General features: G+C 37.6%; 1 protein-coding gene across 6 annotated transcripts in view; it reads right to left on the reverse strand.

The window, feature by feature from the left end:
• Positions 1-4,981: 4,981 nt before the first annotated feature.
• DHX29 (DExH-box helicase 29) overlaps positions 4,982-18,573 on the reverse strand; it is a 44,438-nt gene continuing 30,846 nt past the window's right edge. For 3 of the 6 annotated variants that reach the window (XM_045894930.3, XM_045894921.3, XM_045894958.3), the window contains 13 exons: positions 18,415-18,559; positions 18,178-18,295; positions 17,284-17,368; positions 15,636-15,724; positions 14,572-14,700; positions 14,403-14,478; positions 13,235-13,459; positions 11,906-12,042; positions 11,386-11,479; positions 9,239-9,541; positions 8,191-8,322; positions 7,107-7,203; positions 4,982-5,271 (listed from right to left, as the gene is read on the reverse strand). In XM_045894930.3, coding sequence (XP_045750886.1) covers positions 5,216-5,271; positions 7,107-7,203; positions 8,191-8,322; positions 9,239-9,541; positions 11,386-11,479; positions 11,906-12,042; positions 13,235-13,459; positions 14,403-14,478; positions 14,572-14,700; positions 15,636-15,724; positions 17,284-17,368; positions 18,178-18,295; positions 18,415-18,559 — 1,686 coding nt within the window. In that variant the 3' untranslated portion in view covers positions 4,982-5,215. Of the gene's footprint in view, positions 5,272-7,091; positions 7,204-8,190; positions 8,323-9,238; positions 9,542-11,385; positions 11,480-11,905; positions 12,043-13,234; positions 13,460-14,402; positions 14,479-14,571; positions 14,701-15,635; positions 15,725-17,283; positions 17,369-18,177; positions 18,296-18,414; positions 18,560-18,573 lie in introns of all 6 variants that reach the window. The other 3 variants (XM_064596129.1, XM_045894938.3, XM_045894948.3) reach the window with 3 other exon arrangements.

The raw sequence follows: 18,573 nt of genomic DNA on the forward strand, positions 1-18,573 counted from the left end.
CCTTTGCCTCCAGCTAATCCTAATAAAGACTGTTGTACTTGTAAGAATGGATTTAATAAGAGGTTGGCATATTCCTGTCCCACTACCAGGATTCAACAAGTTCTTACCTGAAGAGCATGCCATTTTCTCATATGATCCTCTCATTCATTCATTCACTTATTCATTCATTCATTTTTGCTGGCTATTAAGTTGCGGGGCACTTTCCTGCTTTCCCCAAAAACTATAGCATGGAAGCACTGGCCTAGTCTTCATCCTTTTCTTACATCCCCACTGATAAACCGATATGTTGGCCCTCCTGTTTCTGAACCTACCTTCAGTGATAACCATCTTTATTTTGCTATCCACCAGCATTAGGTTTACTTATTACTGCAATAATTACATCTCAGATTTTAAATTCTCAAATTCTCTTCCTTAATCGGCCTTACTTTATTCACAATGAATTGGGATTGGATCCTGACCTCTAATTCCTCAGCCTCTCCATTTTCCTGGTCCATGGCCTCTCTTATGGCCCCATTTGCCTCTATGTAAGCATTTTTGGCCAACAATTCAATGAGACAATCTCTTTCATTCTAAGATCCCATGGTCACTTGAAAGCAAAAAACACCCACTATCAACTTTATCTGCTCATCTCCTCAAGCCCCTAAGCATTCATTGCTGAGAAAGCCAAAAAGCCTTTCCAGCTTTATCCCAATATTCTTCTTTAGTCCATTGTTGGCCTCCCTCGGATGCTAATATTATTCTATATAAATATATATACACATATATTAAATATAAGTAGGCTCCACATCCAATGTTGGGCTTGAACTCAAGACCCCTTGATCGAGAGTTGCATGCTCTGTGGACTGAGCCAGCCAGGTACCCCTGATGTTAGTATTATTCTTATTGTCTGCTGGTTAGTTCTCTTTTGTCTGTAAACCATTGAGGACCTTCCCATCCTAAAATATCTCATTCTTCAACCTCAGGCTTTGTTTCTTCATCATGTCTGTAAAGAGTACTCTTCATTTGGTGCACAGACCTTTTCATTTATATTCATTCCCTAAAAATTATGCTTTGTGTGTTTGTAGGAGAGTTAACATGGCAGGCCTCAGGTTGCTATCTTTAGAAAGGCCTGCTTGCACGGTTGGCTCTTGGCTGGAGCTGGAGTGCTTGGCTTTTGAAAAGTTCCGTGTTTTTCAGGTAACACTGTTTTGCCCGCTTGGAGCACTTAATAACTGCTTTCCTTCTGGGAGTCTGAAGTTTTTATAGTTATGGTTTTGGTCTTTGTGCCTACATGACCGGCCTCCAGTAAAATACTTGTGGACTCTTGAGTCTCACCTGGGCTTCTGTGGGCAGAAAGACCAAACATGTGTAGGAAGCCTATGTGTAGGTTCCTCCAGAATTCTATGTGATGTCTTTTTCCTTTGCTCATCCTGTTATGTATCCTTTCTCTATAATCAACTATACCCTCTGAGTCCTGCAAGTCCTAGTCAATCTTCAAATGTAGAGGTGGTTGTGGGACCTTGCCACCCTTAATTCAAACTGCTCTCTAAAGTTCGATCTCTTGATGTGGTAGTCTTTTCTTAGTCCGTAACACTTGTTGACAATACTCTTGCTTCCAGAAACTCTCCTTTCTTGACTTCCACAAGAAACTGCAGTCATAGTTGAACTCCTTGTTCTCGGTTCCCTCACACGTTATTCATTCATTCAGCAGACATTGACTGAATGCCTGTATGTGCCAGGCACTGTGCTCAGTATACGTGAGTGAAACAGTCATGGTGCAGCAGATGGGCTAGTGAGAGAAGTAAAAAAGCAGATATTACGTGTTGAGAAAAGTACTGTGTTGTGAGAATAATTAAGAGGGGAGATGTACTTCAGGAAGGGTGGTCAGTAAGGAAATCAGTAGGGTGGTCTCTGCAGACATCACTGATGCAGGGTAAGGTCTGTTTGGTAACGAACACAAGCAGTACTTTACAGCAGAGAACAGCATGTGCAAATGTTTAAAAAGCCACTTGGAATCTTCCAGTATTCAAAAGGAGTCTGGTGTGGCTGGAGCACTGTGAGAAATTTGGAAGAGGAGGAGAGCAGGTTGGAGTGGAGTGAGGACAGAACTTTGTAGGTCATGGTTAGGAGTTTTTATTTTAAAGGCACTGGGAGACCAGAAAGGGTTTAAATCAGCTAAGTGATAGGTATCTTTCAAAAGAGCATTTTTTTTTAAATTTAATTTTATTATGTTAGTCACCATTCATTACATCATTAGTTTTTGATGTAGTGTTCCATGATTCATTGTTTGCGTATAACACCCAGTGCTCCATTCAATATGTGCCCTCCTTAATACCCATCACCAGGCTAACCCATCCCCCCACCCCCCTCTCCAGAACCCTCAGTTTGTTTCTCAGAGCCCATAGTCTCTCATGGTTCGTCTCCCCCTCTGATTTCCCCCCCCTTCATTTTTCCCTTCCTACTTTTTTTTTTTTTAATGTATTATTTGTTTCAGAGGTACAGGTCTGTGATTCAACAGTCTTGCACAATTCACAGCGCTCACCATAGCACATACCCTCCCCAATGTCTATCACCTAGCCACCCCATCCCTCCCACCCCCACCACTCCAGCAACCCTCAGTTTGTTTCCTGAGATTAAGAATTCCTCATATCAGTGAGATCATATGATACATGTCTTTCTCTGATTGACTTATTTCACTTAGCATAATACCCTCTAGTTCCATCCACGTCATTGCAAATGGCAAGATTTCGTTTTCGGGGTTTTTTTTTTTTTGATGGCTGCATAATATTCCATTGTATATAATACCACATCTTTTTCATCCTTTCGTCTGTTGATGGACATCTTGGCTCTTTCAAAAAAGCATTCTTACAAAGATGTGAGACATAGATGTATATTTTGGGGTATTACTTATAGCCATAAAAGAATGAAAGCCTGCCATTTGCAACAACATGGACAGAACTGGAGAGTATTATGCTGAGTGAAATATCTCAGAGAAAGACAAAATACCATGAGATTTCACTCATGTGGAATTTAAGGAACCAATCAAAGGAGCCAGGGAAAAAAGAGACAAACCAAAATACAGATTCTTAACTGTAGAGAACCAACCTGATGGTTACCACAGGGGAGGTGGGTCAGGGAATGGGTGAAATATAGGGGAGAGGGATTAAGGACTACACTTGTCATGATGAGCACTGAGTAATGTACAGAGCTGGTCAGTCACTATATTGTATACTCCTGGAACTAATATAACACTCTTTGTTAACTATACTGGAATTAAAATGTGAAAAATAAAAAAAATTTAAAAAGCTCATTCTTAGAGTTGTAGAGAAGAACAGATTACAGAGGGATAGGAAGGGGAGAGCATAGTTTGGTAGTTACCACAGTGACATAGGTGGAAGATGACAATGACCTGGGTCAGAGTGACGGCTGAGGAGATGGAAAGGAGTGAATGGACTTTGAAATAGGGTGTTCTGCAAGATTTCAACCTCACCTGTTTTCCATCTGCTCTCTCCTTTGGTGCTTATCTCCACTCCCACATCTTTAACGATGATAAACCCATAGAAGACTCTAATCCGATGGCCCTCATCCTGATGCCACTATTTGACAATTTCGAAGGAATAACGGTATGGTTACGTTTCAGAAATTTAAATGTTTTTTTTTTTTATTTTTTTAAAGATTTTATTTATTTATTTGAGAGAGAGACTGAGAGAGAGAGCATGAGAGGGGGGAGGGTCAGGAGGGTCAGAGGGAGAAGACGACTCCCTGCTGAGCAGGAAGCCCGATGCGGGACTCGATCCAGGGACTCCAGGATCGGATCCAGGACTGAGCCGAAGGCAGTCGCTTAACCAACTGAGCCACCCAGGCGCCCTTTAAATGGTTTTAGAGCCATCATGCCTCTGTCACTTACTGCCAGTTTGATCTGGGCAAGTTACTTCACTTCTCTGTGCCTGCTTCCTCATTTGTACAATGGGCATAATGTGCTACCTACTCATAGGGTTGTTCTGAGGAGTAAATCAATACGTAAAAACCATTTGGGCACCAGCCTGCACACACCAGGTGATGGGAAACATTAGTTCTACCGCAGGACTCCACAATTTCCTTCTCCATGTCACAAACTGAACTTCCTCTAGCACCCAAACCACCACTTAGATCTGACAATGTCCAGTTCTATTAATGGCACTAGCTAGTGATTCCAAACTGCAGTCATATTTGACTCTTTGCTCTCAATTCAGTTATCACACTGCAGGCAGAAAGTTAAAATACAGATTGCTACTAAGTATTATTTTTACTTCCACCTGCACATAAAGTGAAAATTACAGCTTCTTTTATTCATTCATCAACAAATACTGAGTACCTATTAAGAGAGTCAAGCGGTTGGATTAGATTCCTACTCTAATCTTTTGTCCTTCAGATACAATTCCTGCCATTTGGTCTACACAGTTTTTTTGTTGTTTTTTTTAAGATTTTATTTATTTATTTGACAGAGAGAGACACAGCGAGAGAGGGAAGACAAGCAGGGGGAGTGGGAGAGGGAGAAGCAGGCTCCCCGCTGAGCAGGGAGTCCGACGTGGGCCTCAATCCCAGGATCCTGGGACCATGACCTGAGCCGAAGGCATACGGTTCGAGGGCACTGATACCAAAGTTTAGGATTGAGGAAATGATGTAAGCTGTCCATCCCAAGGTTAACAGTAGTATTAGCCATTCCTGCCTATTCTCTAGCACTACATCTTTGTGCACAGTGAACAGGTAGTATCTATTAATACTTACTTAGGTTTTTATTTTGGTTATCAAATAACTGATTTCTGAAGTTGTTCTTTTCAAGGAAATTTAATTACAACTGATTTTGGAGCTCACTTCCTCTTGTGGGTCAAGAAGGCCTAAACTCTCCAGATAAGAAGGACTGGTAGAGCCTAAGGTGTTTACATAGGGAATCAGGACCCTAAGTGACAGATACGATAGACACAGGCCTTGCCCATAGGGACAAAATGATGTGTGAAGCATCGATGATACCAAAGGATTTATTGTAAATGTAGTGGTAAATACATTGCAAACAATTATCATTAAAAAGGAACTAGAAAATTACACTTTAAAGTATGTGCTTTTTTTCCACCACCTTTAACTTATGGCTAGTACCAACATTTTAAGTACTGAAATACTTAATGCAATGGTCCATTTTCACATTTCATGACCATATCTTCATCGTTATTTTTAAAGCAGTTGACCATGACTTTCAGTTTCAATTATGATTCTCTGTTTTTATCAGTTCTGTAATGATCTGTAGAATCTTGTCATCTGAGTGGAAGGAAAAAAAAAAAACACCCATGAAAAAATTCATCACCTGGCTAAATTCCCAATGTATACACATGTGACTAGCAGGCATACTTGATGAAAAGATTCTTTTAAATTAAAACACAATACTATACCAGCAATATTCACACTAAACCTAAAGATGTCCACAAAATAGAATTTGTTGCCCTACAAGTATTATTATTATAGTTACTTGACACCTACTTTGACAGGAAGCAGGCCAACGCCCAAAGACATGATGTAATGTAACTATTTGTCCTTTTTAAGGAATTAGGTCTTTAAAAAGTCCTTTAAGACCAGGGGTTTCCTAACTTTGTCAGCTGGCTCAGACATACTGAAGGATCTATGACTGTTCCATGGTCTTCAGAATACATCAGGATTTCCACAGTATGGGCAAAGGAGGAGGAACTGATACCAGTTGCTCCATGTTTAGTCCCAAAAGAAACAAAAACTTTTAAGAGGCAAGGACTCTTGGAGAGGTGTCGGTAGGGAAGTGACAGATCTCTAAACAACAAAAGTAGCAAACACCAATTAATTTGGCAAACACAGCAACGGAGGCTATAGTGTTTGCTAAGGAGGTTATGGTAACAGATGCTTCTACTTTTAAACGGTTGTTCCCAGATTGTGACTTCCTAAGAACTTCTTAACTACTCTTTAGACAGCTGTAATTATCAGGGCTGCAAGCCTGATATATTAGACACTTCAGCAAGAGAATGCCCTGAGTTTCATTGGTTGCAATGGGAAACTCTGGTAACTGGGCCCATGGCCTGGCACTCAAATTCGTGGGGACTACTTCGACATTAAAAAAAAAAAAAGAAAAGGTCACTTGCTGCAAGGGAAACAATGACGGGTCTAGAAAGAACCATGATCTTTAAGCTCCCTAAGTCTCAGGGTAGTAGCACTATATCAGTAACTCCCAACTTGCCTGTGAGAATTAACTGAGATACCTGTTAAATACAATCATATTGAACCCCACTGATCAATTCTTAACATCATTCAAAGTGGGAAAACCAAATTTGAATGCTTCATGATGTGATGCAATGGGAAGAACAGAGCAGCAAGTAGAAAATATCCTTTTCCTAGAAATCCAATTAACCAAAGCTTTAGATACAACTATTGCATATCCTGCAGACAATAGAGAAACACATTAAATCAAAGCATGAAGATGTAACCAACCAAATCCTAAATGTGAGAAATTTTACCAGTAAAATAGTCCAATTTAATAAAAATTACTCTATTTAAAAAGGGGGATGGTAGTAGAGGTAAGTGTTATAAATTAAGGGATTAAAAAATAACACACAGGCCTCTCCCATAAAGGAGATTAAATTATGTCTGGGATAGGTCTTTGGACTTCGTATTTTAATACCTGCCAAGATGATTCTGATGATTTGGCAAGTTTGGGTAGAAAACACTGCACTGGACTAACCGAAAACTCAGGTGTTTATTGCAGGTTTCTGTTGAAGGATAATGTACTTTTTAAACACAGACTAGCTCTGCATTTGTGAGAACGGTAGATAAAAACATCTTGGAAACCTCAGAGAAAGTCCCTTATAATCAAAATTTACAATGCTCAGTTTTACCATCCTTTTTTCTGTGAAATGGTCAGAAGTTTAGAAGTGAAGCTTAGAAGAGGAAAGAGTAAAAGAATCTTAAGAGTATAATTAGATTGTGAATAATGAAGCAATGTCTAGGAGTTTGATGGAATTCAGCATAAAATAAATTTTATGAAAACAATTTTTAATCACATGGACTTCAGTGTGCTCTAATGTACTCCAATGTTTAAAAATAGATGGTTTTCTACTTACATTATAAATACTTACTTTCAAGGGACCTCTTAGGATTTTCAAGCTTTTTTCTTAAAACAGAATCAATGAGAACTCTAAGCTGCTTGAAAATGACAGCTATTTTTACAGGGGCCTGTTGAGAGGAGATGACAAATTGGCCGAAGTTAACCCCTGTGAGTGTGAATGTGTTTCAGTAAATGAAAGTAAGCATGTATACCTTACCGTCTGCTTAAACACATCTGGACTTGAATATAAAATGTTATTGGAAGAATACAGGGAAATTATTTCCTGTAACTTCTCTTACAATAACTCTGTGGGAGTGAAGTCTGAAATTTTGGGGAAGGAATTAACAGTTTTATTGACGTGTAATTTACTAACCTTAAAAATTTACTCATTATTAAGTGTACAATTTGATGATTTTTAGTGTATTTATAGAGTTGTGCAACCATGACCATAATCCAGTTACAGACGATTTCTACCACCCTGTCCTCTTGGAGAGAACTGCATATATTTTTAAAGTTGCATTTAAGTTTACTTCTCCAATCTTAGACAAATCGTGATGGCATACAGTAACAGAATGTATTAAATTTTTTTTAAGCTGGTCACTGTTGAGGGGGCTACAAGGAAGTAAGCTTATTGCTGGTAGCAATGATTGGTCTGGTCATACTCATTAAAAGCTATGAATCTGTGTCTTCTTATAGGTGGCACAAAGTAGAAGGAGCTTAAAAGTCTTGCTTGGCCAGTAACAATTCATTTAAGAAAGTTATTTAATAAGCTCACTGAATCTATAAGTGTCTCATCTATAGAAAGGAAACTACAGAAATTAATCACAAGGTTATCAGGATTAGTAAATTTGGGATAATCCATGTAAACTACTGAGACATAGTTAATTTATGGATGGCAAGTTACTATTACTGATAATGCCATCTGTAATAGCGATATTTGATTTTCATATTTAACAGATTTAAAACAATATAGCCAAGATAAAATAGGGAAGTCTTCCACTTTAAGTGAAATTATAGGAAGAAATTATGCAAACGCCAATAAAATTTTAAAAATCTACCTCAGTGGTACTGCAACTAGAAAATTTTAATGTTATGAGATCAGCTATAGGATGTACCTGAAAAGAGATCCAGCCATCAATAGAAAGAAGACGTTCCCGGTGTTGAACTTCGATATCACCACCAAAAAGTAAAACTGGAAAAGGACTTATTAGGGTAGTCTCCCTCAGATATACTCGGGTATACCTTACCTGCATAGGAATAAAAGAGAAAAAAAAAAAAACCTCACAGCCTAAAAATGTAAGAAATTCATTTATGTTTCATATAAGCATGTTTCTATAATTTGCTCCTATAAGATTTACATAAGTTTTGTAAAGCTATCTTTACGTTCTCACATGTGCACAATTTGCCAATTTTATAATAATCACATTCACCATCTGTGCATTTACCTTATTAAAAGGCATTTTAAAACATTAACTGTAAAGGTGAATTGTATACCTTGAACATAAATGAAACTATGAACAAGCAATTTTATAATGCCAGTGCTGTTAATTAGCTCAAAAATGAAACTGTTTCAGTGTCTGGTTTCTAGATCAATGTTCAGCTATGGCCATTAGTCAGTAATTCCTCATGTTTTACATTTAAGTTTTATGACAGGGTAATGATTTTTCGAGCCAGTGCTTCAAATTATGGATCCTTGTTAGTTTATAGCAAGCTACGATTCAAAAGATTTTTTTTTAATTGTAATCTATAAATACTTGCTTTTAAGTTATCTTGGGTTACACTCAAGTGACTCAAACTGTTGCCTGGTCATATAGAGTTTTGTCTAATCCCATACCCCCCTTATTTGGGATGCACATATAACATGTCTTTGTTCTCTGTTGAGGTAGCACCTTTTGGTAAAATCTCAGGGAACTCATACATTATTAAACAATATCTATTTGCTATAATTGTCTTTATTTCAAGTAGGAAAGATGATGGTCAGAGTAGAAACCTTAATATTTTTCTTCCAATAAGGTGGTTTTTTTTTTTTAATGAGAAACTATGTACAAAAATAAACAGCTTAATTTGAGAATCAAATATAATACCTGTTGGGGCATCCTAACTTGTTACAGCTGACTTCTAGAATAATGCTCTGAATAGTGGAATTAAGAATGAGCACTTTACCTTCTCCTGGTATAAGAGCCATCCATAAGTTTGCAAATCTCGATTTACCGAGGATGGATGTACTTGTGCTTTGCCTTGGGCTGTCTCCACAATGCAAGCCAATTTTTCTGTAACATCAACTGATTTTGTATAGATTATCTTCCCCACATTGTCATATAGTCCAGCAACCAGTACAGCTTTAAGAAGGGCAATTTCTTGGAAGGAAAGGGTCTGTGAGGCTCTGTTCCCTTCCCAGTCATTAGATGTTGTGGATGATGAAAATCCTGCTGCCTTAACCAACTTGATTAACTCTTGCTTTACATCCTAGATTGGTTTATGTTAAAGAGACAAGATCGTAATTGATTAAAATAGAAAAACTGACAACCCTTTAATATATATTGCTGTTTCCTATCAAAATTGATAGGATGCCAAATTATTTAGTTAACTACAGCCCAAATCAAATGAGGGACGAAAAAACGATACTGGCAAATCAAGGATTAAAGAGTTATCTATTTCCACATCTCAAGACTTTACATGTCATAAAACACAATGTCTAAAATGTGAGAGCAATAAAAATGCCTGAACACATAAGCATTCAATATATTTATTTTAGTAGTAGCTCTCTCCTCTCCATGAGGACTAATGTTGAGGAAGAACAGGAGAGGAATCTTGATCCTGGACTGCAAATACTTTGTTCATTTGCCCCTGAGAATCTCACCTTACTTCTAACAATGACACCTTCACTTAATCTAAAATTGTTGCCTAAAATCTATATTTACCTTTAGTAACTAAGTGCCAATCAGCTTAAATTCTATAGGAAGGATGAGCATTTTTCATAGTAAACAGGATACAGCCGATTAAAAGGTGGTATTTACATTTAGGATTTCCTTTAGGTTTCTGGTTTGGGGCTTAAGGAGACTTTGATTCCAGGTGAGAAGAGGCCAAACGGCTGCTCTAACACCACAGGGTAGGTGCAGGGATGGAAAACCTTGCAGCCCAGGGGAGGTGAAGAAAAGGCTCACAGAAGGAAGGAGGCGGGAGGCAACTGGGCGGTTGGCAGGGAGTGGAGACAGAGGGGAATCCCAGTGAGTTAGCCCAGAGGCAGCTGTTTCTTCAATTTATCCCTTTTTCTACTTGTAGAAGGACAAAACTCATTCTACTGAGAGCTGTCCCTGCTCTTATCCCAGCCGTTATCTTGAATGACAAAAAATAATGGGTTAAGTTTTTATGGGAATAAAATAACCCTTTGAGATATGAGCACAGAATAATTATGTGAGATACATTAAGTTTATTTTCTGAATACTTTTATAATGTGTCTGAAGTAGAAACTGTTTGCCTTTAGATGGTGTACTAAACACCATTTCCTATGCACTGTGAACATTAAGTATCTGCAGAGGAGCCCTGCTTTTTGCCATCAGTTGTCTGTATATTTTAACTATACTTCTACTCTCTCTCCTCCAAGAACTAATTCTGGTCCTCAACACTATCAAAACCACAGCCTGGTAAAACTGGAAAGTTGAAATGGCGCAGCAGGCATATGAGCCCAGAGATTCAGAAAGAGGCACAACATTTGTTAATTCTATTCATAAAATAGAACTGTTAGTAATTGCTGGCTCAGAGAGAGAATGCAGAAAAAGCGAAGGAATGAAGTTTCTCATCTCCTCCTCCTTAGAAAAGTCTGTGGGGTTCTCAGTTTTCAAAGAATCATCTATAAAGGGGCACCTGGGTGGCTCAGTCAGCCAAGCGTCCAATTCTTGATTTTTGGCTCAGGTCATATACACCTGGTCACAATCAGCCACAGGGTACCATGCCTTGGATGCCTTTCCATAATTATCATCCTACCTGCAACGAAGTAGCTGGCTAATATTTAGGAAAACAGAAAAGAATTTCACTAAAGGGAATTGGGGCTCTTAGGCAAAATGACTAGATTCCAAGCCTTGGAAGCATTTTATGATTATTACATTATGATTCTTAAATACTATTTTAAATCACAGTGTAATACATAAAAGTTACCTATTACAAGAAACAAAAAATTACAAATTTAGTAAATCAGTAAATTAAATCTGTACTATGTGTTAATCACTATCCTAGGCATGCATTTCTTTTTCTAAAATAAGCCTATCAGTCAACCATATGACTCCGAATTAGAAAGCTCTATTAAGACTTACCTCTAGGGTTAACAGTGATGTTCTATTAAGAAAGTTCCTCCGGCAGTACGCTATTTCAGAACGATAGCCGCCTTCTTGCCGTGCTTTCTTCCATCTACATAAATAAAATGACCAAAGTTCAACATGTTTTCTTTTCAAACTCTCTCTTTCAGAGGTATTAACCAAAGTAAGCTGTAATTAAATTACAATCACTTAAGTGGGGGGGGGTCTTAATTGTTGTAGGAGCTACTAACTGAATATAAGAGTATGAACGGCAATACTGAGATTTTTTGTGTATAAGAGTAAATTATTAACTCCAAATATGAGGTAATATAGGTACAACAATACAAAGTACATTATCCTTAAATTTTAGAAAGGATTAAAAAAAAAGGAATCTTTAAGATAATTATATCTTGACAAATGAAGTAACTAAAAGGTAAATCTTAGATGTATCTTTTTAATGAAAGTCAAAGATAAACTTTTTTAAAGTAAATAACCTCCGGTCACTGACTTATTGACAACACCCAGATTTTTTCTTTACCCTAGGTATGCGTTGTAGATTGTCAGGTGGTCTGAATCGGCCATAGCCAAAGCTGATTTTGCAAGATCTGCCTCATCTTTCCGACCAATAGGTGTAGTAAAAGGAGACTTCTCGGTCATCACCGCAGCTAGTGTTGCCTATCCATAAATAACCAAAACATTTATCAGTAAAGAGGTAAACATGGAAGGGTGATTTGTAAAAGAAAGCAAATCATACAACAGTCCCACTTTCAAGTTGCATGTTTCTTCTTTTCCAATACCTTTATTGTGTTCTATGATAGCTAACATTTTCATTTTAATTAGTTACTTTGGGCTTCATTTTGTTTAATTTTAAAAATATATCACTTTTAGACCATATTTATAAGGAGGTCACATCACCAGAATCAGAGATAAAAACCTGAATGGGTGTATAGGGATTCATAGTCTGTCACATAGTTAGAAGCAATCTCAGAATCACAGCTCATATATCTTGACTCTTAACTTACTAAATTTCCATTGCCTGCAATGTTCTTTAAATACTTTTAAAACAATTTGTAATGTATTATAACCCATTTGTTGTTGTTGCAGCTTTTCACATCAATTATCATGACAGAGGTTATTTTTTGGACTCAGCACAATTCTGGTGAGTATTCCTAATACTAGAGAAACAGACTACTAGAGTACATTACGTTACGCTCTTTCATTTTGTTTTTTAAATGGCCTTGATTTGCAGTCCCAGAAAAGGCCACAGCCTGGTAAAACTGGAAAGTTGAAATGGCGCAGCAGGCATATGAGCCCAGAGATTCAGAAAGAGGCACAACATTTGTTAATTCTGAGATAATCTCATAAAATAGAACTGTTAGTAATTGCTGGCTCAGAGAGAGAATGCAGAAAAAGCGAAGGAATGAAGTTTCTCATCTCCTCCTCCTTAGAAAAGTCTGTGGGGTTCTCAGTTTTCAAAGAATCATCTATAAAGGGCACCTGGGTGGCTCAGTCAGCTGAGCGTCCAATTCTTGATTTTTGGCTCAGGTCATGATCTCAGGGTCGTGAGCTCGAGCTCTGGCTGGGCTCTGTGCTAGGCATGAAGCTGCTTAAGACTCTCTCTCTTTCTCCTCCCCTCCCCCACAGCTCACTTGCTCTGCACCCCTCCAAAATCTATAAATATTTCAAGTGGGATTTTTGATAGCAAAAGTCTATACAAGCCAAACCCATTTACAAAATAGTACCTACAGTATACTTAAGGGATGAATATATATTATCTTGTATATAAATGTAAAAAGTTAAAAATTATTTCCAAACTTAGCCAAAACGATAGTTAAAGTGAAGAAGCAAGAGCAGCCATTTATCTTACCACTGGGTCAAGGCACCCAAATATGGCACCAAAAATAAGCATCTTGCCAATCTTGACATTCACAGGCAGAGCTGCAAGGTGTTGGCCCAGTGGAGTCAGTGTAGGCTCATTTAGTTCACATGCTCCAATTTTTCGGAGTAAATTCATTGCATTGCTGATTACTTGAAGCTGAGGAGGATCTAAGGCTTTGGAGAGGAAATCTTCAGGAGAACCAAGATTGCATTTCTGCACATTAAAAAAGTGATAAATCAGTATGCTATTAGAAAGAATTAACCAAAGAGATGGTCAAATTGGAAATAAATTCTGAGCAAAGAGACATAAATATCTCAGTAAGGCTATCCTGTGCTTTTCTTATAATTGGGAGTGAGACACTGTGTGTGTGTGTGTGGGGCGGGGGATGGCTGGCATGAGGAAGGGATCTTCTAGTCCACATTTTTAGTTTCTTCATTCCTGATTTTTGTAAAGTCAAAATCTAAGAACTGAAGGGTAATATAGATCTTTCAGACCAGGAGGCCCTTGGTCTCTGTCAGGGTTTCTCAATCTCAGCACTGTTGTTATTTTGGGCCAGATAATTCTTTAAGAGACTGCTGTGCAATATGCAGTGTTTAGCAGTAGTCCCTGGCCTCTACCCACTAGATGCCCATGTAGTATGGCCTCCTTCTCCCCCCAGTTCTGAAAAGCAGAAATGTTTGAAGACATTGCCAATTGTCCCTTGGTGAGCAATATCGCCCCCAGTTGAGAGCTAGTTTTAGTCTATTAAGGATGAGTGCCTGTGGTAGAATTTAAGCACAGTGGGTTTACTTATAAAAAGATGGGGGACAGGGCGCCTGGGTGGCTCAGTCGGTTAAGCGTCTGCCTTCAGCTCAGGTCATAATCCCAAAATTCTGGGATCGAGCCCCATGCTGGGCTCCCTGCTCAGCCCGGAGCCTACTTCTACCTCTGCCTCTGCCTCTGCCGCTTCCCCCTGTGTGTGCTCTCTCTCGTGCACACTCTTTCTCTCAATAAATCTTAAAAAAAAAAAAAGATGGGGAAGGGGTATTTATTAACGAGTAAATAAAATACTTGAAAATCTAGAGAAACGTAGGGTAAGAGAAGTCTTCATGTTTTTTTTCTTTTTAAGAAAGGGGTAAAGAATGAAAAAATAGCATCTGAATTCCTTTGGCATTACCATAATATGAAGACATAATTCCTCCAAAGGCACACGCAAGATTTCAGGGACAGAATAGTCCATAAAGCCTTCAAATCTGAAGAATAAAATAGTGTTAAACACGTGACCTCTTATCAGAAACGCCACACTACAAGGACTGACGTGCTTCTGACTTCCAGTGCTGTCATACCTTTCTCTGGTGTACATCCTGAAGCAGAAGCCGTCTCGGACCCTCCCCGCTCTCCCCTGGCGCTGCAGAGCACTTGCTTTACTGACAGACGTCTCAACCAAAGAACTCATCTGACTGCTTTCATGGTACCTGAAGAAAAGTTTTAGGAGAGAATATTTAGAGAAAGGACTTAAAATCTGAAAAAAAGCTGGAAATAGGTGACTCTTAAAATTACATTGAAGACAGGCTAAAAAAAATCCATCATAATTGTGGGCCATTTTCCAAGTCATGTTTCATGTTTAAATAATTCAGCAAACTTTGCAAACTAAATCTCATACTATCCAATTAAAAGCTTCAGATACCTCTCCAAGGGAAAAACCTATTTAACTTAACCTTTCCCAAATTAATGGGACCATGGAAGATGTTTTATTTTAATGGAAGGCCTATGAATTATGCAATAAGACTTCTTTGAAAGAGTTTGAGAAATGCTTCTCACTAGTCATATGCATTGCCAAATATTGCTGAAGTTTCCTAATAGAGGGAGAGTGTACATGGATTACAATAGACTAGCAAGGTGGTCTTCCCTGTTTTTGCGATATAAGCATTAAAACATTTATAAAGTAGTAATCTTTTTATGAAGATTCAGGTAAGGTTACCTAGTAAGTGCCAATTACCATATCATGTACTTTCAATTATGAAAAATATTTATGCTCCCCATTTACACATGAGGGGACTGATGATTATACTTACTGTATTATTACTTGCTCAAGATTACAGATGAGAGATTTAAATCCAACTCTGATTCCAAAATCCATACGCTCTGTTATAATCTCATAAGTAATGTTTTTGTAAAGATATTTTACAAACAAATTTACAAAAAATTACGTTCTGAAAATTTTCTCAGAGTTTTCTACAAGTAGCAGTATGGGAAAACTCAAGACATGAAACTTGACATTTACTCTTGGACATGTTAAAGTTTCTCTGAGGCTTTTTGCTTCGGGTAGAATTAGGACATCTGGGATTTTCCCTATGATTCTGTGATTTCTCCCAAGAATATAAGAGCACCAAACCCTTTTCAAACTTACTTATTTTCTTTTGTTCTTCCAGTGTCAATTACAAATACAACATCTGGAATAGTGATACCTGTCTCTGCAATATTTGTTGCTAAAACAATCTGAAAATAAAAGCCAAAAGATTTAGATAACAACTTTCAGCAGTGTGCAATCATTTAACCTGTATTGTTTGACCTAATGAATTTTAAAAAGTGAATTTCAAAATTATTTACTAAAATTCACCATCAACTTGCTATTACTATGTAATTTTAATTCTTTACAATTAGTTTTCACAGCTTAGCTTGCTAATTAAAGTTACAGATTTTTATTCCAACAAAAATACCGTTCCCCTAATTCTAGTCAGTCATCTTAAAAATGAACTAAGTAGCCTGGGAAATTGGGTCCGGAGTAGAGACAGCTCAGCACAACCATTCACAATTATTGGGACAAAAACAGTGTATCAGGAAGAAGTTGCTGTCCTGGCTCTACCATTTACTAGCTTTGTGACCTCAGCTAAGTTATTTTACCTCGGGTGACTTCAGATACTTCTACTATAGTTTAGGAGATAGAAATAGATGATTTCTTAGATCCATTTCTAGTCCTAAAATTCTTAATGGTGATGGCTGAATACTGCAATCTTTGCATTTTTTCTCTTGCGTCCTTGGAGGTAAAACATTTAGGAAATTTTCCATCAAATACTCACTTTCGTACTGTTCTATCTCAACTCTGTAATTCAATAGTGAATGCTTGGTTTTCCTATTCATTTGACCTAGGAAATAATCTGGGTTCTAATACTTAGATGGAACCTAGGTGCTTATTCTATCTCAGTAACATTTAAATTAAAAAAAAATTTTTTGAGGGCTGCCTGGGTGGCTCAGTTGTCTGCCTTTGGCTCAGGTCGTAATCCCAGAGTCCTGGGATCGACTCCCGAATAGGGCTCCTTGCTCAGCAGGGAGTCTGCTTCTCCCACTTCCTGCCACTCTCCCTGCTTGTGCTTGCTCGCTCTCTGAAAAATAACTAAATAAATTGAAAAAAAATTTTTTTTTAAGAGGTAGAACTCTTTTCTTTAAACCAAATCTTAGAGGGAAGCCCAAATGTTACAGATCAGAGCAGCCTCAGAACCCAGGCTCTTTCTGGGAGCTCTTAGATTCCCCACAGTTCTTACACTGTGCTCTTTTATCCCCTCCTAAATCTGAGAAACTCTCTGTCAAGTATTTCTTCACATTTAGAATCCTGAACAGAGGAGACATGAAAATACCGAGACTGTTTCCTAACCTAATGATCTATATGTTACAAAAATAATCATGGATGAATAGCCTGGAGAACAACAAAGAATCCTCACAGGATTCAAATAGCTCCTGACATCTAATATCCTTCATGAAAAAGATGGGAAAAATAGTGATTTTTCTTTTCACAAGCAAAATCCATGCCATAATATTTTTCGTCACTCCCCTAAAAGCCCTGGCCCCTTAATAATGCATAATATAAATAAATATTCAAATACTTCAATTTTAATACTGGGTTCACTTCTGATTATGTTAAGCTAGAGAGCATCTGGAGTCTGCCATGCACTGTAAGGCACTTAAAAACATTTTAATAACTGTGATGTTACAGAGTCCTAACATTTTCACAAAATATTCTCAGAAAAGATCACACATAAATTTGCTGCACTGAATTTTACCTTCCTGACTCCAGGCGGAGGAACTGTGAATGCTGCAGCTTGATCTTGAGTTGAAAGAATAGAATGCAGAGCTATCACTTTATATCTGAAAGTTAAAATCATAATTCTTAGCAAGAGTTTCTCTTTAGAAGACACTGCAAAGAATAACAAAATTTATTTGCAAATAGCAATTTAATTTTTTATTATGAAAAATTTCAAACACACAAAAGTTCTGAGAATGATACAATGAAACCACATATAGTCATCAAAGAGAAAATACTTCATATGAATTTATATGGAATATAGGGTTTAGAGAATTTAAAAATATGCTTGGATATGATAACCATGACAGCAGTAATGAACCGTATCAGGAAAGATAACACTAAACAGCTGATTCCATATGTCTGGATGATAAACTGAACCTGTAGGGGTTTTGCGCTGTCCAGGTGGTTGGGGAGGGGAGTCACCATCTTATTCTCAAACACAGGAATCCCTCTGCTTACTCATATTAAGAAAATAGAGGGCGCCTGGGTGGCTCAGTTGGTTAAGCGACTGCCTTCAGCTCAGGTCATGGTCCCGGAGTCCTGGGATCGAGTCCCATATCGGGCTCCCAGCTCAGCAGGGAGCCTGCTTCTCCCTCTGACCCTCTCCCCTCTCATGCTGTTTCTCTCTCTCTCTCACTCTCCAATAAATAAATAAATAACATCTTAAAAAAAAAAAAAAAGAAAATAGAACAAAAGCTGAAATAATACCTAAAATTTTTAGTACATTAAGTGCTATAATAGAAATGTTAAAAAGCTTCACTTCGGATAATTTTAATTAAAGGTAAAAAGACTGAAAATTCTGATCAAGAGTTTTAATAAAACATTTTTCTATTTTAAAACTACTTGGAATATAATGAAGATTTGTAGTTACCGTTCAGAAAAAAATCTTCTGTCAGTTGATAGGAGATCATATAACTGTTGAATATGTGCAAGTCCTGGTAAAAATATCAACACTGCTCCTTCAATATTTCTGAATTGGGGACTTCTGTCTGAAATTCAACATAAGAAGAAAGGTAAGGGGTAACATGTAACATGTTAATAAAACATCTTCAGTTAGCAGAAAAGTTTTATCAAAACAAATGGAATCAAATTAGAAAAAGATACATACCTAAATATATAAGAAGTTCCAAAATGAGATCAAGGTTGATTTTATGAGGATTCATGTAGAGAATAGCATGCTGAGTGCGGTTGCTATACTTTTGGTAAAATGGATTTAAATCAGCACTTGATCCAGTATGAACTGGTATATATTCCTACAAGAAACACA

This window comes from Mirounga angustirostris, unplaced genomic scaffold, assembly GCF_029215605.1.
Source record: "Mirounga angustirostris isolate CCGP_5_RB_7025 unplaced genomic scaffold, mMirAng1.0.hap1 SCAF_7, whole genome shotgun sequence".
Taxonomy (NCBI): domain Eukaryota; kingdom Metazoa; phylum Chordata; class Mammalia; order Carnivora; family Phocidae; genus Mirounga; species Mirounga angustirostris.